This window comes from Sciurus carolinensis, chromosome 11 (assembly GCF_902686445.1).
Source record: "Sciurus carolinensis chromosome 11, mSciCar1.2, whole genome shotgun sequence".
Classification (NCBI taxonomy): Eukaryota; Metazoa; Chordata; class Mammalia; order Rodentia; family Sciuridae; genus Sciurus; species Sciurus carolinensis.
In genome coordinates, this window is record NC_062223.1 from 52,676,629 (window position 1) to 52,703,709 (window position 27,081).

The window sequence follows — 27,081 nt, forward strand, 5'->3', positions numbered from 1 at the left end:
TAGTAGGTAAGCATTCTACTGGTAAATAATCTATTAACTCTTTTTCAGCACTTCATAGAAATTTTAAGTTTGCAGACACTCTTCTGTGCAACTATAACAATTTTATCTACTTTTATTATATGTGTTTTCCTTTGGAGAGAAACTCAGAAATCATAGCTAATTTCTATGGCAGAGTACACTTCAAGAACATGTACAAATGCATTCATATGAATGAAATTCCTTTCATTCATCTTTCTATTATGGTTTCTACTTCCCAACCATTCCTTTTGGTCATAGACATTGAACTCTGGTGTAGATGGCAACATTTTGTGAAGTAATACTCATTTAATTGTGTGGACAGTCATTCCATTGCATCCTGAAAGCCATCTTTCCTCCAGATTGTCTCTTGCAGTATCCTCAGACCAATATCCACCATCTTCTCAAATTCTCCAAAATTAAAAATCGCAAATATTAGGGATTTTACCAAATAACTATATAGTTTCTGAAATCAGATAATAAGCTAAGGAAGCTAATGAAAGTAAAGAATTCAGATAATAAAAGTAAAGCATTTGTGACAGCACATGACACTAATAGTTGATGTTGTTTTTATAACGTGTCAGTAGAGAGGAGTGGAGATAGTTCCAGTCTTGTGTTAATTACTTCATGTTTATATATTCTCTGAACTAAAACATTCCTAGTAATTAGGTATACTAAAATTAGGTTTATTAAAAGATAAGTCAGAATGTTTTGAAAAAAAATGAAGGGCTGTTTTTTTCTTATTTTTGTATTTTATGAAATGCATAGTTACTAGAATTTATTCATTTGAATAAGACCAAAGTTCTATGAAAAACTGACTGATATCCATCACATTACAGACAATAAATAAATAACATTTCTGAAGAAATCAAGATTTGAGAAAAGAGAACTTTCTAGGACATGTGCAGAACTGCCTCGCTCTCTTTGAAATGAACGTGAAAGCTCCCCAAATACCTTTCAAAGAGATAATTTTAGAGGGAGAAATAGTAGGTCTATTCTAATATGTTCACCACCCAATCACAATTATAGAAAACTCATACATCTTTTGTCATATTTTTTCAAAGACTTGATCACAAAACATTATAAATATATAAAACAATCAAACCTCAAAGAAAAAATATTTCATTGAGAACTTTGTCTTTCTTCCTGAACTGACATTTAAGTTCCTGGATCTTTCTAGATACCAGAGTGTATTTTTCAATGAAGTGCAAGACTCTATCAAACTCAAAACTCATTCAGAATAAAGTACGTTTGAGGAATCTATGTCAGTGAGCTTTCTGTCACTGTGACAAAAAGTGACAGAAAAAAAGAACAACTTGAAAAGAGAAAATACTTATTTGAGCTCACGTTTTCAAAAGTTTCAGTGCATGGTCACTTGTCCCCATCACTCTGGGCATGCGCCAAAGCAGAACATCATGTTGGGGCGTGGGTGGCACAGCAAAGCTGCTCCCCTCATGGTGGCTGGCAGGAAAGAGAAAAAGGGCCTGGAATCCCAATACCCTTCAAGGACATGGCCCAAATGACCTACTTTTCCCATATAGGCTCCAATTGCTAAGGTTTATTACCTCCCAACAGCACCATCAGCTGAGGATCAATATATGTGCTTTCAGGGATATTTAAGATCCAGACCATTACAGTCTTTAAATATGATCTTAAAGGTTTGATGAAAAAATGTAGTCAATATATGAAGGAAGATCTCAGAAAAGAAACTAGTCTGTGAGAGAAAATTAATTTATGAAACCATGCTCTACTAACTACTTTTAAACTAGGAACAGTTTAAAGACCAATCCTAATAAATGTGCATAAAAACCACATTCATCTTCCAGTGTTTCAATAATCAACATCAACATTATCAGCATTATCATTAATAACTCTAAGCAGTTTCTCTCGCAGTTATTCAAGGGGAAGGGAAATATTTCTCAGTGAATATGTATACAAAGATATTTTCAGATATCTACTTATTTTGTGTGCTAACCCAAACTGTAGCCATGGAGAAAAATCATATCAGATTTTTCTTCAGAATCATTCAAAACTTTATACAATTATGGCTGAAGTGATAAAGAATTTAGTGTTAGGTTCATAGAGCTCTGTGCTTAAATTCTGATTCTGCCATTAATTGAGTAGGTGAAGTGATTCTCTTAACTAATGCAAGCTTTGTAGCAAGCTAAATTACCTAACTTACTAATTAAATGAGGTAATAGCTAACACATAAGTAATGTCCTATTTTTCTCTGTTTATTTCTTATTAAATAACTATTTAATTTATTTATTAATAAAGTATAAAAAGAAAAGTTTTACTCCCTCCATCTCAAAGAATCATTTCCTCTACAATATTTGTTATTTCAGTCCTCAAGTCAGTAGAACCTTAATGGATAAAAAGTGTTCACTGAGCACGTAAACATCTCCCATTTGAAAACAATTCCTGGAATATGTTATTTTAGAAATCAAATGGCAAAGGAAATTGTTATTTTACAGGAGGGAAGTTATTTTCTCAGTGATACAAATGCAGATCTTCTGTATCATTGAAAAGGACCACTTTTACACACGTACACATTAGATACATTAAGAATTTTTTTTTTTCTTTCTCCAGTCACAGCAAGAAAATGACATTGGGTGGCAACATAGACATTCTTCATTACATCAAGACAAAGTTCTCATTTAGTGACCTAAGCCTTCTGATAAATTCAACCTTTTTAAATGAATTTTCAAGAAAATAAGTTATGGATATCATCTCAAATAAGTTAAACCCCATAAGTAATCTGATTGATGACTTCATTCATGTTGTTCATATGTCTAGAGTCATCATTTATATAGATAAATAGTATGTATAAAATTGAAAAAATGTTAAAGATTTTATCTGAAAGATTTTATTCATGTATAGTAATCTTAAACTTTAGTAATAATTCCTTAGGTAACTGCTGTTTTCAAACAAGATTTCGTGTTTATATTTCAACATAGAATGGAATATATGATAATGAAAAATTACTGTATTTTGTATCAAGAATGATTAATAGAGTTTAGTAATACATAAAGTAACAAGAAATCTCAAATCTGAAAAACAAAAGTCACATAGAGGGTATTGGAACATACATTTTATCAAAAAATGTTTTCTACCTTGAATGGTCACATAATTTGTATGCCCAAGAGCTGTTTGTATTTTATATTCATTCAAGACTCATTCCACAGAAACATTTTTTGCATTTTACATTGTGTTTGTTGTTCAATGGTAAATGATGATACCATATACCAAGCAAGTTTCCACCTTTTTTAAGCCTATTTCTCTTAATCTTCACTTCATTATTTTCACAATTCAACTAGAGGAAGATCTCACCTAAGTAATTTTCCATCGCCCATCCAAATTACATAACTAGTGATATGGAGCATTGGGATTCAAAACTGGGTGAACCAATCTCTGCCTCAGGTTAGTTTTCTAATATGAAACTTTGTTTTGGAAATGTGATATACCAGAGATGAATGAGTACTTTCTAAAGAACACGGGAGAATGACATGATAGGACACAGGAGCTTAGAAAGGAAGAGAGCTCTGCCAGAAACCAACCTCACCTAGTACCCAGGGGCACTCAGGAGCACCAAATGCAATTCAGACATGAGCTCACCCTAAACCTACCCCAAGAGGGAGTCCATTGTTTTTACCTACATATCAGTCAGACACTATTATTTAGTGCCTTTACATATTGCTATTCTCTGCCTGGAATTTATTTTCCCAAGACTCCCCAGCCAAAAAAAAAAAAAAAAAAAAATGACTGAAAACTCTTTTAAGTTCTGAAATCCATAAAGAAGTCATGTGCTTCTGTTATAGCACACAGTACTCTCTCTTTACTATTCCCAGGTGGGGAATTTTACTCATCTCTTTGAACTGATCCTATGAAGTGTCCATTTTTACATTTGACTACATAGAGGTGGTGTGGAATGTTTAAGCAGTGAGACCTCTTAGGAGGTACTTAGGTACTTTGTGGGGTGAAGCCCCACAAAAGGGACACCTTAGTTAATTTTTGCAAGAGGGTTTTATTTTATTTATTTATTTATTTATTTATTTATTTATTTATTTATTTTTGTGGTGCTAGAGATTGGGCTCAGGACCTTGCACAAGCTAGGTAAGCACTCTACTACTGAATCACATCTCCAGGAAGAGAGTTCTTATAAAAGAAATGAGTTGCACCCTTCCCCTTCTCTCTGGCTTCCTGGTTTGTGATGTGACCTTCATCTTTTTTGCTCGTGCTCCTGCCGAAGCTTGAACTTCCAGTCTCCAAAACTATGAGCTAAGTAAACCTCTTTTCTTTAGGATGTCACCTAGACTCAGGCATTTTGTTATAACAATGCAGAACAGATCAATACATTATTATTCTCACTCTTCTATATTCTTAGTTTCACCATGGATGAGGAACTAAGGACTTTCCCTCTCTCTCTCTCTCTCTCTCTCTCTCTCTCTCTCTGTGTCTCCCAGTTTGTCTTATATGTCAATTTATTGCTGAAAAAAAGTGAAAAGAAAAAGTCACTCAGCACTCAGTGGAGGATTTCTCTGCTGCCAATTCAGATCCTGTTCACTATCAGTGATATAAAACATGTGTCTATTGATGGGCACTTTGTTCACCACTCATCTTTAAATCATTCTGTTTTCCATAGGTCTGCTTTTCTTCCCCAGTTCGATGAGTTCATTATAAAACATAGCCAGTGAATCCTGACTACCTTGCTGACATCAGAACACAAGATCAGTTCTGGTCTCACTCGCTCCTCCACTTAGCATTCTGTTTGGCAACTCCTTATTTTCCCATCCTATCATTTTTTCATCACTTCTTTGGAATAAACACTGTCTGCATTCAGCCTCTGAAAGGTCATAGGGAGACAAAGCCTGGTGATTTCCTGCAAAAGTAATTCACTTATTTCTGCCTGAATTTAACCTTTGCTTGGTACTAATGGAATTAATTGACTGATCTTTCATTGTATATCCTAGGCTGTAGAATTTGTCTAGGATTCAAATCCTTGCCCTGAAACTTAATATAGTTATAAGGAGTGAGGGGCAGGAAGGAGTCACAGGCAAAATAATATGGGTCCTGTATTGATCCTGAGCATACTAAAAAAATAATAATATTCACCTTTATTATTTTAAAAGACAAAGTAGCAATACAATTTAAAAGTGGCTACTGATAAATTTATATTGTCCCAATATCTAAAAATCCTTTGAGATATAGGTCTTGACTCAAAATTCTCATCTCTTTTTTGATTTAATTGCTACATTAATTATAAAAATAAAGTAAAATGAAAATTTATCAATAATTACTAAAGAATGAAGGCTAACCATCTTATGACTAGAAATTTCTTCTATATGAAGATATTTTTGTGGATGAGATATGATCAAAATTTTCATGAATCTCAAAGTAGGCAAAAATTGCTTCATTTTTGGCTTTTGGTATGTCAAAAAATAAAAATTTAGATGTTTTTATCTTTAAAAGAAATTTATGGTAAGTCTCCATTAACTGAGAGAAAACCATATTAATAGATCAAATGACAAAAAAGATCATCACTCTATTTTCTTAAAATGATGATAATAATGGAAAAGAAAAGTAGAACAAAAATAAAGTTATGTCATATGGGAGAAAACATAACCATAAAAGTCCAATTTGATAAAGCCAAGCTGTATTTTATAGGTAAATTAATATTAAACTTTGGATGAATTGTTAAGACCACAAGATAACACAAAATCATTGAGATTTTTGAACCTTCACCCATTTGGAAAAGAACAATTTGGAGATTTGAAATGAAAACTACCAATGAGCTATTCATAATTTTTCCAGGAAGTCTCACATTGATTAGGGAAGCTCACGATTTTAAGGAATGTTTCTCAGTTTTTATGAAAGATCTTTGCTGGATGAACGACAAACTGTGTATGTGAGTATTGTTCTATTTTCCCCTGTGTCTTGGTTATATTATAAGGTAATTAAATCACTTCTGGTAATCTGGCAGCCTATGACATCTAGGAACCTCATTCTATTTATTCATAAATTGGAGTAGAAATCAAAGACTCACAAACACATGAAATGATAGAATTTTGAGAAGGATCTTAAGATTTATACTAGCAGTACTCCATCAACAGCAGCATGTACTTTGCTCAGCTTTTGACTACCAGCACATCCTTAGGTAACCCAGTGAAAACATCTACCAGCTGTCTCCACTTTTTTAGTTTGCACCACAATACACTTAAGAGCTCACAAACATTTTCTTCTAGAATTAGCATTAAAAATTAACTTTTAGGTTGAATTATGTTTGTAATATTAATGCATTCACCTGCATATCAACATAACCATTAAGCGTGATTTATGCACACACATACACAGATACTCCTTGACTACCAATGAGATTATATCCTGATATATCATTCTAAGTTGAAAATATCCTAGGTCAAAAATACACTTAATATATTTACCTAATGAACTTATTAGCTCAGCCTGTAATCTTAAGTATGCTCAGAACACTTATGTTGGCCTTTGATAGGGTAAAATCATCTATGCAGGTTCAATCTATAATAAAGCACATTGAATATCTATGAGAATGTTATATTGAAAGTGAGGAACAGAAAAATTGTACAGGTACTCACCATGAACATATGGGTAATGTATATTAAAGAACAGTTTATACTGAATGTGTATCATTTGGCACCTTTGTGAAGTTAAAAAATCTTAAGTATACCTTCCTGCCAAGACCAGCTATGTGTGTATATATATTTTACTGAAGAAGGGCTGATGATGGCAAAAGTGTCTTTGCACCACGGAAGTTATAATGTAGTTTCTTTTTGTGTTTTATTGTGCTGAGGATTAAACCCTTGTGCACTACAGGCAGGCACTCTTTAAACTGAGCTACATCCCCAGCCCATAATGTAGCTTCTTGAGTAAAAATTTATGTGGGGGGAAATAGTTACATTATTAAATTTGCATGTTACAAATCCCCTTTGGGAAGGACAGCATGTAGGAGACATTGTAGCAATTCATCGAATTAAGTAAATGGAAGGTAGTATGTCACTAAACAAAACCTATTGTCAAGAACAAGTTACCTGAGAACTGGAAAAGATACCTATGTATAATATACATTTATTAAAATTGTATGCAATTCATATATAACATATATGTATGCATATTATATATACTATGCACACATATACACCTGTATGGCAATAATTTTGATGTGAGATCAACCTTTCCTTTTTAATCATTTTTGAAATAAACATGTCCTTAAGTCAGTTAACTAGAATAGATATGACTGCAGTACTTCACAGTGCCATCTTCTGATTATCAGTAGAAGTGCAGTTTCAGTAAAACAGCACTGAAGTTTCCTGAGGGATATCTGGCTGCTATTTATTATTGTTATTATGTGTTCAGGCTCTCAAGACAGACTGTTCAGATGAAGACTCTGTTGCTTTTCACATCTGCAAAACAAAAGGTGACACTCTAACCACATGGGATGTCTTGAGAGTTCCCTTGCAAACTGGGAGCTTGTGCTCCTGCACTCTGAACTCCCACTCAGCTCATGCATTCATGAACACCTATGACTCAGGTTCTCTCCCCTGCCAATTTGCATGTGGTTTCCAACAGGTCCTTCACTTCCTGAATTATTTCCCAAATTCCTAGAACTCACGAATTTTTGTGCTAACCTTTATTGACTCAGAATTCTGACCTTCAGGCTAATGCCATTTAAATCATGGTTTCAAATTCCATCTCTATTTTTTATTACTATTGTGACCCTAGATTTATTAACTTCTCTAATCCCTAACATCTTAATCTATAAGGTACCTTCATGAGGTTCTGGAAAGCATTAAATATAATAAAACCCAGAGAAATTCACTGGTGAATCATTACACAATGAAAAAGTAGCCTTTAGTTAGTGTTACAAATTATTTTCAAAATTAAGGTTTAAGCTTCAGCAGTTGATACAGCTTCTCAGAATCACACAAGTCAAAGATGCTGCTGCAATTTGAACAAAGATCAACCTGATTCCCACACACTTGTTCCTAAGCCCCACAGTTAACACTTGCAAGACATCTGGAGCCAAGCAGTAGGGCAATGCAATTCACTAGCATATTTTAAAACACCTTACAAAGACAATTCTTTGTGAGAATAATATTACTTTTTTTCACAACAAAACAAATAAACAATTTGTTAGAACGTTAAGGAAAGTATCTTCTGTCATGTGTAGTTGAGAACTTAGAGTTCATCTGAGAAAACACTACATTTTGCTTTTCTTTTATTCTTTCAATGCATGCAAAATTTTCAGCTACCCATTAATTTTAGAAGAATATGCAAATTAAACTAGAAATCCATCCCCTGCAAAGAAAGGCAATACAAACTCATTCCTGTACTTTATACACTAGGAGGTGCTGTAGGATATTGATTCCAAGCATGAGACCAAGAGTTATTTGTGGTTTGAACTTGAACTGGCTCCGCTATGCCACAGTTTATAAATTTGAGCAAGTAATCTCACCCGTGTGCCTTAGTTTCCTTCTCGCAAATAGTGGAAGCATCAGTAAACATCTACCGAATTTGTTGCAAGGATTTAGTTGAATGTAATTATCATATAATTACTAGCTATTATTCCTTATCATATTATCTTTTGTTTCTTTTCTTCTTTATTCCAGGAGACTAAGTGATTCCAGAGAAAAACGGTAAGGAAATACAGGTAACACAAATGCACTTTCTATGTAACATAGAAAATTAATCCCCCAAAATTGTGTTCCACATCATGAAAAACTGACTGCCACTAAGTGGTGGGGAGCTGATGAAACTTATTTTCACCAGACTAAATATTACTTCCACTTTTTCTGTACTTTCAGACCTTCTGCCTCTATTAGAAGACAATAAGCATTTCTATGGCCTCATGGGCAAGGCCCAGTTTTACTGCCTACTGATGACGTGAACTGGAGTGATAAAAGCCACGGGAGAGCTGCAGTCAACTTACCATTCTTCTAGGTGCACCTCAGATATTTCCCCCTTGCTCTCATACACTTTTTAATTGGAGTATGCCCACAGGTGAATCCATGTAACACAGTAAAATATCATTTCAATTCTTTGACTATTTTCTATCATTTAATTTATTTGACTATTTTTCTCAGTCCTTTGCAGAAAAGTCTATAAGGCAGAGAGTGGTTTTCATGTAACTTGGCTCATAAATGCAACCTGGTGGAAGACTTATTAAATATATTTATTCATTGTCAAAACATCACCAAATTCCTGTCCTCTGGACATCAGAGGCAATTTTTCTGTTGAGTCAATGCCAAAAAGGTATTCATACTCCACAGTTCTCAATATGGGATCAATGGTTTCCAAGCTACTTGGTTAGGTGTACCCAAGTTCCACATTAAGAGGAAAATTAACTGGCCTCTTCCTCAGAGAATCTAATCTCATCCACCTAGCATAAAGACTAGAAACTGCCTTTATAAGAAGCATTCCAGGAGATTTTCAATGAGATACACTGAGGAGTATATTTTGAGAAACACTCATCTGAGGACATACATGTTTTCTATATAGGAATGATTAAATTAGCTGGCAAACTTTTGTATTTACATTAAAAGCTTCAACTTGGCTGCTTTTCAAACTAATGAATTTCTTGGGCTGATTTATTTTAAGAATATTTTAATGTAGCATGTACCATCTCATGGCAAGTTGTTATTTGCCAACACAGTTTAGACTCAGCATCCTTATTTGTAGTTTTTTTTTTTTTTTCTGTATGCTTTAATGAATAGATTAAGTTGTATAGCCAGCACTATCATTTAATTCACAAAGTATTTCTCAAAATGATGGCCTGATATCTGTTCACTTTCTAGCTGAGGGAATATGGGCTAATCATTTAATGTGTTCACAACTCAGCTCTCCCTATTTTATAAAACATGTATTAATATAATGTAATGCTAAGATACGAGGTCTAACTAACAGAAGGTAAATAGCTACCACAGTTCCAGGGATATATTTTGTCTCCAAATTGTTGGTTTAAACTGTAGGTTACAATTCTATAAGATAACCAGCTGAAATAAAGATACATATAGAATATACAAAAAGGATTCAATATATTTCAGTATCATTCTTAACTGTAGTTGTCAGGAAAAGGATGATTTACCCCATTTTTTGGGTGACCTTATTTGTTAAATGAGCTCACATTTCTCTCTGTGGCATCTGAAGGCAAAACCCACATGTTCTCAACAATATGGAGTTTCTTCAACCACTTCTGCTTCTTGCCAACATGTCACTTTAATTTTTCATGCATTTTTTGTTCCTTTTATAATTCAGATAGTCTCCCTACTTTGCTGCCCAGAGTTAAAGGCTTAGTTTACTGTGAAGATCAGTAATGAATGACTGCAAGCATTAGGGGAAAAAGGAAATTACAAAAGAACAAAAAGCAGGAAGGCAGCTGACTGGGAACTTTCCTCTCTATTCTTACCATCTCTTGCCATGCATATTGCATTCAAAGAGCTGAGTGTGCTGCATTCCTCATTTCCTCCGCCCACTCCAGTACCTCTCTTGGATCCCTCTGTAGTGGTCAGCACCAACCTTACCCCATTGTGGGACTGCTTAATTTCTAGAGTCCAGGACCCTCAACCTGTCAGAAGATTTCTGTGTTTATGCTTTCCTAGTTTAAGATGGATGCCTTTGTTTTTACTATTTTTTGCAACTTAGGATAATGAAACTTCTGTGAAAGCATTAAAGTGATATTATGGAAGCACCATTTTAATAACTATTTCAAATTTTTTATCATATTTCCAAAATAATTTGGAGCTTTCAGATTCCTTCCAAAAGGACCAGGGAACACTCATTTCCATTTTTTTCCCTTTATGATATTATAGGTTTTTTGATTAATGTTCCTAACTGGGATTGGTTTGAATGTTGGTGAATTGCTTTCCACATTGGTTTCAAATTATGTACATGAACTTGAAAGGTAAAAAAAAAAAAAAACATTTCTTTTCAGTTTTTTTTTTTTTTTTCTACAATAAGGAAGAATAGGAATAAGCCCGAATATCTCTTCTGCAAAAATTCTTACTTGCTTATACAGTATAAGAAGAGATGTAATTAGGATCACTTTTTCTGAAGTGCAAGTTCACTCTAGGAGGCTAAAACATGTCTAGTTCTTTTAATCACATAATATAAGAATGGCAATATATTGAATTGCATTTCCCCAAGCTGGACATTATTCTCTATATACATTAGCTTAATTAATCCTCTTAACAAATTTATGAGTGAGGCACTGTTATCACCTTTGCACTGATCAGGAAAATGTGGTGAAGAGATGTTAATTGACTATTCTAAATTCATGTAATTCCAAGTCTCTGCTTTTGTAATATTAAGATTTAACCACATGGAGCAGGGCAAAATATCTCTGGCAATATTCAACCTCCTCCTCTACCCTCTAAACCATTAAACACATACTTAACAGTAAGTGCATCTGGATGATAGGGGCAGGTTCTGAATCAGAGGCTGAAAGGGAAACAATTAGAAACTCTTAGAGTCTCTTGAAGCTAGGAAGAAGTCATGGGAAGTTACACTCTCCATAGCAGACATGAAATGAAGTTGCATTAACCTTTACTAATGTCTTAGTTCAGTTGCAAGGACAAGTTTGTAAGGGCAGAAATTCAGGCTACAATTTTAGTCCCAGTGTTTTCTAAGCAAGGGAGGGAAAAATGAAAAAGCAATCTGAAAACGAGAGGTCAAAGCCTATAACATTTACTTACTTATTTTCAAACAGGATTAGAATTTAGCAAACAACATTTTCTTTTTGAGGACTCTCTAAAACATATTCTGCAATACGTGAAACACATTCACTGTTCCACACTCCCCCAAAAAGAACCCTAATTTTATAATTTGGGATATACTAGTCTAAAATGTTGAAAATAAATGAAACAATTCATGTTTCTTGATTTTTAATAAAATTATTAAATTGCACCTGGATTGCCTGTGGTGTCCTATAGAAAACCAACACACTAAATTGTAATCTATGTATAATAATACATAAAGTATCTTAGCATTTACTGACTGACTTCAAGGTACAGTTATGTGCTACATATGAAAATACATATTTTCTTCAATCCTACTAATCCTAAATGATATATATTATTGATTTCCATTTGCTAGAAGAAAATTGTAAGTATCATCATGTTTAAGTAACCTATCCAAAAGAAAAAAAAATCTGTGGTATGAGCTGGGACGAGGACATTTTTCAGAGACTTGACCCTAAAGATGTTATATAATTTGAAATAACACATAAGATATGAGGAAAGTATACAGAAATACAAACCAAACCAAATGTACCATCATCTTACATAAATGCTGGCTATGAATATATTTAGGAGATTATCTTTTCAAGAATGTAAGTAGTTGCCCATTTAACAACATGCAGAGTTTTAGCATATATCTAACAGGTGAGAAATATATGAGCAAGTACCTAGGAACTACACTTACAGGAAAGTTTCAATGATTAGATCTCAAAGGCACTAAAAATATCACCTTACAATAGAACTGAAAGGTCAATACAAACCATTTTAGTGTGTCCTTTGAGAGGTAAATTGTGTGCAATGGTGAGAACTCATTAATGACTCTGCATTGGGTTTTGAAAATGACCTAGAATCCTTTTTTAGTACAGCTCACTCTTCAAAAATCACCTGAACACAAGGTGACAAATGGTGTTTGCTTCTTCATTTTATAAAGCCCTTTGTCTATAGTTTGTTGTTCTATCATGATGTCACGTAGGGACTTTGTTTTAAAAGTGCTTTGTATTTAACAATAACTAGAATAATTCTAGATACATTGCAGATATTAAAATTTACACATTGCTTAATAAGAGAAGATATATATCCTAAAGAGCAGTCACATAATAGAATGGAAAGAACCTTGTAGAAAGTTCTGAGTTTTAGTTTTGCTCTCCCTCAGTGGCCTTAGATAAGTCCCAACCTCTCTGGGCCTCAGTTTTCTCATTTCCAAAATGTAAGTCTTTGGACTAGAACACAACCTTGTATTCACAGCATGTTTCCCAATAAGTAGGCTCTTTAAAGTACACTTGAAGAGATTAAAATACTCAAAAGAAACACCAAAGAAGTCAGACATAATTGCAAAGCAATCACCACCTATGGTATAATGGCATCTCCTGGTGTTCATGATGGCATTCCAAAAGCACACTGATCACTTGGTTGACCTTCAGCTTGTGTCTGAGAGGAATGGTCTACTTCCAATATTTCTTTGCCTTCTATCATCCTAAAGTCAAGTTCTTGGAAGTTTTTTTTTTTTTTTTTTTTTCCTTTAAGTTTTTTTTATTTTTTTTTTCTTTTTTTTAATTTATTTTTTTTTAATTTATTTATTTTTTTTACGTTTACATAGGGTAATGATGTTTATTATATTTTTCCCCTCCCCCCCACCCCTCCCACCCCTCCCACCCCTCCCACCCCTCTTTTAAGTTCTTGGAAGTTTTAATAAATGTGTGCATTTCTTGTAATGCAGACTGAATATGATCTGAACCCTTTATTTCCCTGTAGCCACAAATAACACCCTATTCTATGGTCCATTTAGCTGACATTCGTCATTGTCAATACACACACACACACACACACACACACACACACACAAAACCTATGAAAAAGTATGCATTTTTTATGAAATGGTCAGCATTTCATGGCTTACCTCTAAAGAAGTTATGATAATATATATATAAACTAATTGAATTAGAATATCTCTAAAGCTGTTTGCCAAATTGTGTCTTAGTATAAGGCTCCTTTCAGATGATATTTGTTTAGACATGTAACAGTCGTTTTTTTTCCTCTACCAGTAGTTCTTAAATTGTTTTCCATAGTAGAACAAGTCCTGTAGTCAGATTTTCTTCCTTTAATTTTTATAAGTTTTTGTAAGTTTTAGAGAATGCTAGTAGATGATGAAACTTATAAGCAAGTAGAAAATACAGTGAAAATAAATTAAATCTACTCTGTCAATTTGCTAAGGAAACTCCATTTTTCAATTATTCATCCACACCTCTGCTCATGGCTTTGATTTGATATCATGATATATACAGCATCAATGCAATTACATTTTAAATAGGAGCACAAGTAGCTAAACATACACTTTTGTGCTAAATTGCATTCTAATAAATTAAATTAAATATCTTTAATTTTCAAAATGTTCACCAAAGGGCACACAACCATTCAGGTAAAATACCACCAACACACTACTAAGAAGGACTAGCAGAACTACCAAGTGACCCCATTATACCTTCTACTGCTTTTCTTCTCTGCCAATTTTTCCTTATTTTGAATCATGACTGTGATTCTCTTTAATTTTGTGTCACTCAATTGATTTACAGTCAAGTTTTCCTTTGTTTTTCTATGCCCAGATTCATCAGAGGTTCAAAGAATTCATGAAAATAATAATAATAGTATAGTGATAGCTGGACAGACTAACCCCGTTGAATATTTACTGTGTTCCACATGTGTTCCCCAGAATAAGCTAAACTCTTTTCAAAAGTTAAGTCATTCAGGTTTATTTCATTTTGATATTTCTTCTGTGGTTCTGGGGGTCAAATGGAGGGCCATGCTCAAATGCTGCTCCACTCCAGCCTTCACTCAGTCTTTTAGCAACCTCTTCAGGAAGGTTCCATAAGTCATATCATTTTCTATATGGGTACCATGATTATAGAGGAAAAGCAATTTCCCTAATATCATACCACTAGCAATTGTTACATGATGCTGACATTGATTACAAAATATTATTCACCTCATCATCCTCAAAAAGTAGAAGTTACTATTGATTCTTCTGAATTGGCATAATTCCCTTTCTTTTCCATTCACACTTAGAATGTTGGATGTTGGTATTCATTCATTTTTCTCTTATAGATACTTTTTGTGTGTATGACTACTTATGGGAATATATATTTGCCATTAATCTATTGTTTTATTGTCCTTATGCCCCAAGGAATCAGCAACTGATTATGAGCTCACTAATTATATGATAATGAAAACATAACAGACAACTCTAAAGGGATAAAGATAAGTTCAAATAGTTTTTATTCTTAATTTCTCAGAGAAGAAAACATATTCTTCAACAGGGTCCATTTAATCATATTACTTAAATGGTTTAGCCCCATTTGCTCAAGTGATTGTAACAAATCTTCTAGAAGTCACTCAGGCACACACACACAACGTGTCTCAAAATGCATGTGAAAATTTCATTTCACACACTCCTTAGTGGTTCCATTGATGTTTGCTTCCTGATTGGAAGGCCAAGTTCTCTTCAACTACTCACTTAGTTTGGGACAATTGCACGGCCAACACATAAATGTTTGAGGGGTCCTTAACATTTAGTAATAGAATTTAATTCTCAAAAATAATCCCTAAATAAGTTCTTTCACTAACAGGCAATTCAGGGATAGAATTGCAACTTAACAAGTTGAAATATTTTCTCTTTTCATATCATCTAATGAAAATTATTTTTCTAACCCATTTATATAGAATGTCTTAATACTTTTCACAAAGAATTTCATCAATGTAGCCTAGGTAGTTTCACAGAAAGAGTCATGTGTAGCTCACTCTGTGAAGAACTGGGGGGAAAAACAAATTGCCTCAGACTACTCTAAGGGAATTAGAGTAAGACTGCCTCCCACATCAACTCTAATGTCTTAAAATATTTTGTGAGTGAAGTCAGGGGCAGTGTAGCACACCTGTGATCCCAGCAACTTACAAGGCTAAGACTGGAGAATCATGAATTCAAGACTAGGCCTGGGACCATAACAAGATGCTATCTCCAAAAATAATTGTGTGTGAATGTGTGTACTTATCACATGCTTATCGTGATATTTGTCCTTGTCTGAACTTGATCATGAGGTCGGAGTAAGTCACAGAACAAACAGGGGACCTGGGACATTCTCAGTATATTATACCATCTAAACATAGACTCCAAACAAACACCTGATGTGACTGCTGATCAGAGGGCCCATGAGAGACCTCTAAGGTGACTCCTACTGGGAAGACTATAACCAACCATCTGCTCAGAGTTCTTCCTTGATGGAAAATCACCAGAAGTTGGTAGACCTTCACTCCTCCCTGCTATGTCTCTCCCCATTAAGTCATTTAAAACTTAAAAATCCAAAGGCATCAAGAGTATAACCACAGCATAAAGGAACAGAGGTTCAGGAGACTAAAGCACAAACCTTCTCCAGGGCCCCATGGGTCCCTTTTCACCAAGAACTTCTAAAGAATTTTTCACCCTACCATTCCTTTTAATACCCACACTTCTTTCTGAAGTGAATTACTGGCTGCCTTGGAATAGCAATTTAACACTTCTACAGAATGAGGCTATTTAAAAAGTATAGTCATTCTACTCTGAAACTATTAAACCAACACATATGTTTGCTTTCTTAGACCCCATTTATTTGTGCACAGGTTAAATGGGTCTCTGCATTAGCTACATTATTCATATTATTAACTTGACGTTTTGAATTTATGTGTACTTTCCAAACAAGAAAGACAATATACCAGGAAATTAAACAGCTCTTTTTGACTCTATGGAACAGAGAAAAATGCTTGACTACTGTTGAAGGTGACATTTATCTTTCTTTAAGGACAAATAAAGTAACTCTAATTGAGGGATATTTACATTGTTCATTCTGATATAATTTGGCGATTTTTGTGCTTCAGAGTCTAAAGCTATCACAGGAAGAGGAGGAGCAAATAGAAACAACGCTATTCGAAAGTTTGTATTTAAAATCCAGAATTATGTTAGAGCTGCCATCCCTGTAGCACAAATACTATCACATAGTAACTTTCTCTAAATGTAGCATTTCTTTCAGTAACTCCTTGCCTTACTTTAAAATAGAATCAACTTTATTCTTATTGGGAAAAAATACTAAAATATTAAGCAGCTAAATCCAGAGTAGGAGATGAAACAAATGCTTTTTTATGCAAAAGGGTCTCAGCTCCACATTCCCCACACTTTACAAGAAGTTGACATTAAAAGACAATTGACATTACCCAAAGGTTATAGGTAAAACCAGTAATTACCAACCTCTGCTAATGCATTCAACATAGTCTAAGAATGTGAAATGCCATTTGCTTCACATATAGGACCACTCACTAAGAAACAAAGTTAACAGTAGTCTTTGGCTTGAAAACTCACTGTCACAGGTGGCCATGACTGAGCTGCACAGTTTTTCACAGCAGGACAGTAAGTTCACCCCTACTAATGCAACTATTCCCACAAAGCTGTTCAGTTGGTTTCTAACCTGCATATTATCCACAGGCCTTTAGGAACTGTCAAATATTGCAATGAGAATGGCCTTCTGTTAGACTTCTTTAAAACATATTCTCTTTTTGCAAAGTGACATACTGATAGTACCACATTCATTTTGGAATGTGTTCACTGTCACGAGGTAATCTGGATATCCACTAAAATAAATTCCTACAATGCATTCACATGAACAACATGTGGTCCTGATTACGAAAATTTTGCTATTTCAAGCCTAGTATTCTTTCTTTTGTAAAATTTAAAGACATGTCACAATTTTTGCATACAAGAAACATTGCAGAAGTTTTGTATCTAAAGAGAACTAGAATGACTTTTAATTTCTTATTATAAGTGTGCTGACTTTTATTACAGATTTGTTTTTATAGAAATTAACACTTTAATGTCAGAGAAGAATATGGCTCTTTGTCCTTGTTTTATTAACTACTGAAATTTTGGAGATAGAGAATGGACAGTTTTCTCAGTCATTTCAATTATAGCATCTTTAAAATGTGAATATACTTTTGGAACTCTGGAGATTCTTACTCCCTTTAAAATCATTGTACACTGGGTTTCCATCACTTAAATGTTTACTATTTTAAGCATATGTTGACTGACATCTACTTAAGTGCACAAACTTTGGAATTTTCCTTTCTCTAGAAGACTACACAAGTAATTATTAAACTAGAACATAAGAGTGAATGGCAAGAATTCAAAGAATCACTGTAATGTATAATTTGCATTAGTCTGTTTAAAGCTAACCACAAATATTAAAACAGGTTCTGCTTTTGGAGCAAGTTTTGATAATATTCAGAAGCAAAGTGGTATTCTTTAAAACCATGTGCATTTTATGAACTGAAGTGACAAGCAAACCTTAAAAGAAATAAAATTCAAATTCTGCTTTAGTCTGAAAAAGTCACCTGGGCTTTGTGTGCAAGGAAAGACTAAATTCATTACTTAGTGAAATGAAACAGTTCTACACACACACACACACATACACACACACACACTCACACACACAAAAGTTTGGAGAAGGAGAAGGTGTATAGATTAGGAATGGAATTAAGAATTTTATCATTTTCATTTTAAAGTGATAATGAGTTTTCTTTATCTTTCCCCCTTTCAGAATTATATGCAATTCTATATTCCTTATTTTCTATCAAATGCACAATCAGACAATGTTTCTATTCATGTGGATTTGAAAGAAGCCTCATCCTGTGGGTGTTATTTTATTTTGTAGTAGCCAAAGGAGAGAGGTTTCTGCCAATATGATGCTAAGGGCATGCAGAATAAAGACTCAGTCCTGGGCAATGAAACAGTCCACCCTTGTGTTATGCTTGCGGAAGAAGAAAGCAATCCCCTCAACAACTTTGGGACTTGATCAACACTAGCAAGTCACAAAACTCTTCTCAATCACTGCATTTTAAATCTCCACTAAAAATAGCTCCTCTGTACTGGGGCTTAAAGTCTCATCTATATCCAGGGATGGAGTACAGTGTTTAATTGTTTCTGACTGAGGTCTTTGCATCAGCACTCTGAGAATGTTTTCTAACTTTTAATTGCCTTCTGTGCTCTTTAATTAGACCTGTTCACAAGACAGCCCAAACAAAATACCTATCACTAAGCCTGCCCAAGAAGTCAAAACAGGCCATGTCAGTAATCCAGGAACTTTTGCACAAGTCTTCCATCTTCTACAATCTTCTGTTTGCCCTGGTTCCCTATATCTTAAAATTAAGCACATGGAAGGGAAGCGGTTAGCTCTTTAACTATTACAACAGCTCTGGCAATGAAGACATTGCCTCCTGACAATTCCTCTTCTTGTTTCTCTATTTCCTTTCTTTATTTTGTTCTATTCCGCATGTTTTCTGATCACTGCTACTAGAACCATAGAGGAAAAATGTCTTCTTTCCCTCTGAAGGGAAGCTTTTGGCCCCTTACTGGAAGCAATCCTGAGACTTTCTCCAAGGTACTGGGATAATTAGAAAAGCTATCTGTTCTCCCGGAAGGATGTCTGAGCCCAAATCTTACAACAATTCTCTTAGGCGGGAGATGCAAACTGTTAAAGTGCCTTTGACCCTCTCTGGTGACAAGCAGTAGGACCTACAACGCACCGGCAGCGCCCCTTGGCACAGGTCACTCTCGCTCCTGGACTCACCTGGTGCTGAGTACCAGCGCTGGCAGGAGAGGCAGCAAGTAGTGCGCGGGGCTGAATTTCATGTTGTCGCCTGCCGGGGTCCTCCTTCCCTCGCTGCCTTGCCTCCTCCGGGTCCTGTCGCTCCTCAGTGCCCGGCTCTGTCCCCAGGAAGCGATGAGCACTCTCCAGTGGTCGACAGATGGAGACGGACAAACGGACGGACGCCAGCTAAGGCAGGAGCTAGGAGCTGGGAGTATCTTCGGGAGTGATGTCACCGGTGAGGCTAGCTTTGCTTGGGATTGTTCAGCGCCGCGGCTCCCGAGCCCAGAGGGCGCGTTGTCACTCGCGCTGGAGGCGGCGCGGGAAGAGGGAGGGGTGTTCAGCGATCGCCCCGCGCGCCGCTCTGGTCACCCGGCTGCGCTCTGGTCACTCCGGTGAGCACCAGTCGGGAGCTGATCATTTATTCCCTTTTCTCCTGAGGACTGGGGAGTAAGGGGTGGGTGCGAAGAGAAATCTAATCTGCCAATAATTGAACTGACGTACTTGATAAGGGGTGAGAGTGGATTCACTAAGATCAGACTCTTGGAGTCCTAGGCAAGGTCTCTCTTGCCTGATTAAACCATGTTTGGAAGAGCGGAGCTCTGGAGAGTGTTTAAAATATTGTTCTAATTAGAAATGCATAATGACTTGCCTGATGAGAATGGAAAGAGAGCAGGACTAAGCAGCCTCCAGAAATGCACTCTGAGCTTATAATGCCATCCCAAGCTTCTTAAGCAGAACGTGTCAACTACAAAGAGATTTGGGGACCATTGAAAAGTCTGCTGCTCCTGGGTTTTGAAGATTTCTGATATTCCTCTGATTCCAATTTGTCTGTTCTTAACAGCTACCAGCAATGGGGTTGGAGCTGGTGGTTCTTGTTCAAGCACCTGAAGGAGTCCATTTCCTCAGGTGAGATCTCTCAAGGAGTAAATCGAAAAATTCACCAAAATGCTGACAGTACTTAACTCAGAATGATGGTATTGAGAGGCAGAGAATTTTATGTGTCATTTATTTTCTATATTTTCCAAATGTTTTATAAGAAGCAGCCAGTATTTAATAAGCTTTATTTAGAAAATTAAATTAGATAAGCAAAATAACACAAATCAAATACCAAATTACATTTGCAACATCAATTCTACAAAACAGAACCCTTCATCTACAGATACACAGAGTTCTAAGAATTTTACTAACTGGTATGTGCTGTACTGTGTAAGTATGTGTGTATTAACATAGAATATCCTATTCAAATGAATGTATAAGGCACTTCTCTGTACGTTAACAACAGGATAAACCATAAAAAAATAGAAATTCACATTATCATTTTCATATATGTGAAGCAAGTGAGGACCTTAGAGATCTGAACTGAATTTTTTTTTAAATAAACAACTAGTTCTCCTAAGTACTAAGGTGCCTTGAACATCACACCTAAATCATCTAAACCTGGGATCAACACAATGTTGGTATTTAGTAAACACCAGTATATGTGTGTGTGTGTGTGTATGTGTGTATTTGGTTCAGGGACAAAACATTTACAGTAAAGTATGCATGAGTTTTAATGATGTATTATAGAGGATGAAAATGCAAAGAGTTAATCATCTAATTTACTACTATGCTCCATTTCTGTTTTTAATGAGGTTGAAGTTCAAGACATTCATACAGAACATATTTTCTTTAAAATCCTCAGGCCACCAGAATAGACAAGTAATAATGTTTGCAGTTCCTTGGGCAATAGTAAGATCCACAAAAGATATAACTAGGCATATACAAATCAACTCACTTGTGAATTACTTGACATTTACAAAGAAAAATGGCCCCACACATGGCTAATATAGAACTCTGACTGCAAGAAATAATAGGTACTCTGGTTTACTGCCACCAGAACTTCTTTATTAATTTTCTTTCTTTCTTTCTTTCTTTCTTTCTTTCTTTCTTTCTTTCTTTCTTTCTTTCTTTCTTTCTTCCTTCCTTCCTTCCTTCCTTCCTTCCTTCCTTCCTTTCTTTCTTTCTTTCTTTCTTTCTTTCTTTCTTTCTTTCTTTCTTTCTTTCTTTCTTTTCACTAGTTCTAATTAGTTATACATGACAGCAGAATGTTCCTCAGCTGATTGTACACAGATGGAGCACAACTTCTCTTTTCTCTGGCTGTATACAATACAGAGTCACACCGTTTGTGCAATCACACATGTAGATAGGGTAATAATGTCTGTCTCATTCCACCATCCTTCCCACCCCCACACCCTACCACCAGAGTTTTCTAAAGGTTGATTTCTTGCTCATTTTGAAAAATGATGACTGGAGTTGCATACTCAACTGAAACATATAGCTACATGATAATTAAAAAATAATAATGTGTACAATAGCAAATAGCACTCATCTCTAGAACCCATTTCTGTTTATATAATCACTTTGAATTCATTATTTTTATGTCCTAATTATAGGAACCAGATGTGATCTTCAATTCTATCATTTTCCTCTCTTGCAGTGAAATTGACAAAGTGGTCAAGTAACTTGCTCAAGGTCACTTGGTAATTATATAGTGCAGCTGGTATCCAAATTCTTACAGCAGAATTCCAAAATATTCTTTCTTGAAGAAAAAGAATTATAACTCTGCAAGACAAGACTTTCTCCAACCTAAATTTTATTCCTTTTTACTATACATATGATATAAAACAACAGTCAAGTTACCTAAGATTGTCAATCAAGAAAGTAACAGAGCGAACTTTGTTTAGACTGTGTCTAAGAATTCTGGTATGCCTCCTGTATTGGATGCCCATAAAGAAACAAAAGGTTTGTTGGCCTTTCTGAATTTTCTGCAAGTAAAGAAAAAAAAAAAAAACAATCTAACTTTAAAGGGTATTAGAGAATTAGGGAAGCACATCTTCTAAGGTAAGCCTACATAAGATTTTGGAACTCCTGCAGATTTAGAGGATTGAAGTATTATTCTTAATTCAAATACAGAGGTATGACTTAGCAGATTTTTCTTTTTGGGAAATTGCAGGATCTTGAGTCCCTATCACCCATGACATTCTGTCCACATGGTTGCAGGAAAACGGAATCCAAAATTGATTTCATGGCTTCAGAGAGTTGGTATATGAATTTTAAAGATGCAGTAGTGCAGGCAGCAGATTCACCTGGCTGAAATCTCTTGTCCTACATTGAGTTCCAACACTAGAATCAGCAAAGGTTGTCTGAAATAACTACACAAAATCTGACAAAGAACGTCAAGAGAGACCACACAGCTACACTGAATCTCCATAAAATGATGGATGGGGAGACACAAAAGGTAATTCTTTGAACAGCTTTACTGAAACATAATTAAGGTACTAGAAATTTCAAAATTTTACAGTGTATAATTCAGCTTTTAGGAAATAATATATTCATGAGGCTACAAAATCAACACCTTTATGTAACTCCAGGATACTTTTATCAACCCCATCAGAAAGCCCATATCCACTGGGATCTACTTGTTACTCCTTCCTTTATACATTCTCCCCAACTTCTGGAAAACATTAGTCTAATTCCTGTCTGTAATGAATTCTTCCAGTATATTTTATTTCATCTATATTGATTAGTACTACATGTGACCTTATATTTATTTTTTACATTTATGTCTCAGGATTCATTCATGCTATGACATATATCAGTGCTTCATTCCTTTCTATTGCTGAATAACACTTCATTGTATGAAAATACTGTTTTGTTTATTCATTCAGTATTTCAAATACATTAGAATTTTTCTCCTGTTTTAGCTATTATGAATAATGCTACTATGTCTATTCATATAAAAGTTTCTGTATAAATATCTGTTTTCAGTTATGTTGCATATATATTTAGGTTCATGATAATACCATGCTTAATATTTTGAGAAACAGCAAAACTGTTTTCCAAAATAACTTCACCATCTGGTGTTCCCATAACTAATATACAAAGGGTTCAATTTCTCTATACCCTTGACAACACTTATTACTTTCAGTTTTTAATTTTTTATTATTATAGATATTCTAGCTGGTGTGAAGTAGTTATCTAATGGTGATTTTCGTCTGCATTTGCTTATCATATTGAGCATCTATTCATGTGATAAGTGGCCAGTCATGCATATCTTTATAGATATTCATCCAGATTCTTTGCTTATTAAAGTTGTTTCATTCAAGTTTTATTTTTTACTTGTAAGAGTTCTTTATATACATTTGGATACAATTTCCTTTTAAATTTGTGATTTGCAAATGTTTCCCAAGCAACAGTTTATTTTTTCACTTTCTTGATGGCATGCTTTGCAACACAGTTTTTTTTTTTTTAATTTTGATGTAGTCTAATATATCTATTCTTTTCTTTCATCACTTACTTGTGCTCTTGATATTCTAAGAAGTGTTGATTTCATCCAACCTGAAGTAAATGTATGCCTTTTTCTGAGAGTTTTAATGGTTTTAGTTTCTAATTAAAGTTTTATGATCATTTTAGAGTCAATTTTTAAGTTTGTGAGATAAGCAAACTTGATTTTATTTTATTTTTGCAGGTGGATTCAAGTTGTCCTAGCATCATTTGTTGAAAATTTTATTGTTTTCTCAATTTAATTGCCCTGCTATTTCTTCTTGCAGTATTATCTGTTTTCTCTTTTCTAGTTGTCGTTTTCTATTTTTGTACTCTAAATTCGAATATTCCCTACAGCTTCATGCTTGATCCTCCTCTTTTAAATGCTATACTTATCTTCTTAAATTCAGCTTGTCATTTCTATAGTTTTATTATCCACAGTGTAGTTATGAATCTCAACATTTATGCTCAGCTTATACTTCTTCACTGAGTCTTTAATTATACTTTCTGTGGACACCTCAAAATTAAATTCAGTCACACAAACCCTCTTCATCCTCCCTCTGTCCTATTCTCCTTCTATGTATCTCTATATCTCCATAAATCAGTCTACCAAGTCATAAGCACAGAATTTGTCCCTTCTCCTTACCCATCACTTCTCCTACATGTAGATAATCACATACTCCTACTATCTTTACTCCCTAAGTATTTAAGTATTTATAGAATCATAGCATCGCCCTACCTCTACAACAGTTTTTTCTTTTCTTTTCTTTTCTTTTTTTTTTTTTTTTTTTTTTTTTTTTTGTTTGTTTTGTTTTGTTTTGTTTTTTGGGTATCAGGGATTGAACCGAAGGATACTTAACCACTGAGCCACATCAACCATGTGCCACAGCACCTGGAACCTGGGCTTTATAAAGAGTTCCTCACCTCTTGATTCCAAAGTAAGCTACTTAATTTAGGTGGATTTTTCTCAAGTTCATTTCCTTCCTACAATCTCTAAACTGTAAGTATCTCTATGGCCTTATAATTTCTTATAATTTCTCAGGAAATTAGTCTAAAATATCATGTTGAATAGATGGATTTTTCAGTTTTTTCTTTAAACTCCATGTTGTACTTTAAACATGGTAGTGGGAGATTCCTTTTGATGTGTCCTTAAAATTTGTCAGGCGAGTCCTTCTTCAAATGTTATCATACTCACCTCAACTGAGTAAGTGCTTTCCCATATCTATGTCATCAAGGCCACCATCTTTTCCTAGAACACTCCCCCCTTGTCACATCTGCCACCACCAACTTGAGATCCCCCTTTTATCTTATGACATGGTTATATCCTTTGGTTCCTCTTCACACTATAAATACACAGAAACTAGAACAAGAACATTTTTCGTTTTCTAAATACTAAGGAAAGTGATGACAGTGTATATAGTTATGCCATTATTTAAGTGTTCTCTAAGTAAAAATCTATTTTTCTGCAGATTTTTATGAATCTGGGGTTAAAAAAAGAAAATATGATTTACATAATTTATTGAAGACTTTTTTTTCCTGTTTCATTCTTGTTCCTTTATCACTACTAATCAGAAACATTAACAAGGACTTTCTTTTTCTATTAAGGTCAATTGTCATTTTTTAGTAAGACCAGCTTTCTCCTGAAAGAGTAAAGAGAAATATAAGGTCAATATAAGTGTCTGTTCTTCATATAAAGGAAAACAAAAACTAAAAACTAAAAGTAAGTGGAAAAAGTACAGCACCAGATGCCTTCAAGTTCTTGTGAGTTGAACTCTTTCACTAAGTGGCTTTGACCTATTGAATTTATTACCTCTTATATGTCACCCTTCCAATTCACAGAAATGATGGGAAGTCTGTAAGAGCCTTGGAATGAGAGCTCTTTCCTAAGGAAATGGAGTTAGAGGACCTTGTTCACCCTGCACATGTTCTCTGGAAAGGATCCTATTTCCTTCTCCTTGCCAGAAGCACCATGAGTGAATTATCCTGAAACTGGAGCACTTGAAGAAAGAAATGCTCAAACATAGATAATGTCTTTATAGATCTACCTAATTCCTGACAGTTCTCATAAAATGCTCTGCTTCTCTTGATTCAGATGCAGTGGATAAATTATAAATCTGTTTTTGGCTAACAACCATATTGGGAATCTACCAAGGTACTAAATCCTCAATGAAACTTTTGGTAAATTGAATACAGTCTTTGAAATGAACACAGAAATGCCTTCAATTTCTAAATGCTTTTTTAAGTCTTTTTTTATTTTTTTCAGTATATTCACATATTTCAATATATGTACAAAGGAATGTGGTCTGTTGAACTGATCAATTTGCTAGATCAATTAAATTCCACCTATTTGTTTTCTTTTTATGGTGCTAGAGATTGGAAAATGAACCCAGAGGGGCTTTACTATGGAGCTGCATTCCCAGATCTTTTCAATTTTTCATTTTTAGACAGGGTTTCACTAAGTTCCTAGGGTTGGCCTCAAACAAGTGATCCTGCTGCCTGAACCTCTGAAGTCACGGCAATTACAGGTGTGTGCACTGTGTCTGGCTCCATCTAACATTTTGAATTAATCATCTCTTATTTGTAGGATTAAGTGTGTGTTTTCTTTTGCCACAAGTATTTGTTAGTTTTTCAGTAAATTTCTTAGCTCAGAAGTTTAAAACTCTACTTACCTTATGTCTATCTCATGATGTAGTGCTGCTGCTATAAACATTTTAAGGCATAAACCCTCTTGGCTCACTGTATCTAACATTGGACAAATGATTTTTCAAAGATGGCCTCTTACACACTATTATATTTAAAGTAAATGATAATCAATGATGATATTTCTGCTTCTGGGCATAAAAATACAATATCAGATTTTCACTCCTGTACAAAAATATAAAATTTGAAAAAATATGACGTGACTGTTTTAAACATCAGGGAACAGAAATGATCACACAAAGAAATTTCATGTACATACAAGATTTATAAAGAGGATCATTGTGGTTCATGGTATAGGAAGGTAGAGTATAAGGAGAACAATGTTCTCTTGAGCTGGGGAGATGGAGGTTAGAGTTTTGATCTGATAAATTGCCTAGGACTTGTGGGAAATGATACCAGAGAAGAAAGAACTTTGCAAAAAATCCCTAAAAGTCCGACAAGAGTTCACTGGCCAAAAGCAGTGCTGTGTAAGTAAAGAGTGGGATTCTGATAGACCAAGTTCTGCTACCCTGCAGTTACCCTGAGGCTGAGAGAAGAATATAAGTAACAGAGTTCTCAAGGTGCTGTGAAATATTGCAGTTCTTTTCCAGTCACAGAGAAGAAGCCCAAGAATGCTTTGTGAATACTTCAAAAGCATTTAT

General features: G+C 34.8%; 1 protein-coding gene and 1 long non-coding RNA gene across 3 annotated transcripts in view; one reads left to right on the forward strand and one right to left on the reverse strand.

Annotated features, from left to right (window-relative positions):
- The window catches only part of Luzp2 (leucine zipper protein 2), a 503,818-nt gene extending 483,874 nt beyond the window's left edge, over positions 1-19,944 (reverse strand). Inside the window, exon 1 of one of the 2 annotated variants that reach the window (XM_047519495.1) lies at positions 19,418-19,944. In XM_047519495.1, the coding sequence (XP_047375451.1) occupies positions 19,418-19,479 (62 nt within the window). In that variant the 5' untranslated portion in view covers positions 19,480-19,944. The remainder of the gene's footprint in view (positions 1-19,417) is intronic. The other variant, XM_047519496.1, reaches the window with a different exon arrangement.
- A 2,492-nt stretch (positions 19,945-22,436) lies between these two features.
- LOC124960619 (uncharacterized) lies at positions 22,437-26,793 on the forward strand. Its single transcript, XR_007104104.1, has 4 exons — positions 22,437-22,715; positions 24,577-24,740; positions 25,346-25,460; positions 25,580-26,793. It is a non-coding gene; the product is annotated as an uncharacterized LOC124960619 (long non-coding RNA).
- Positions 26,794-27,081: the final 288 nt, after the last annotated feature.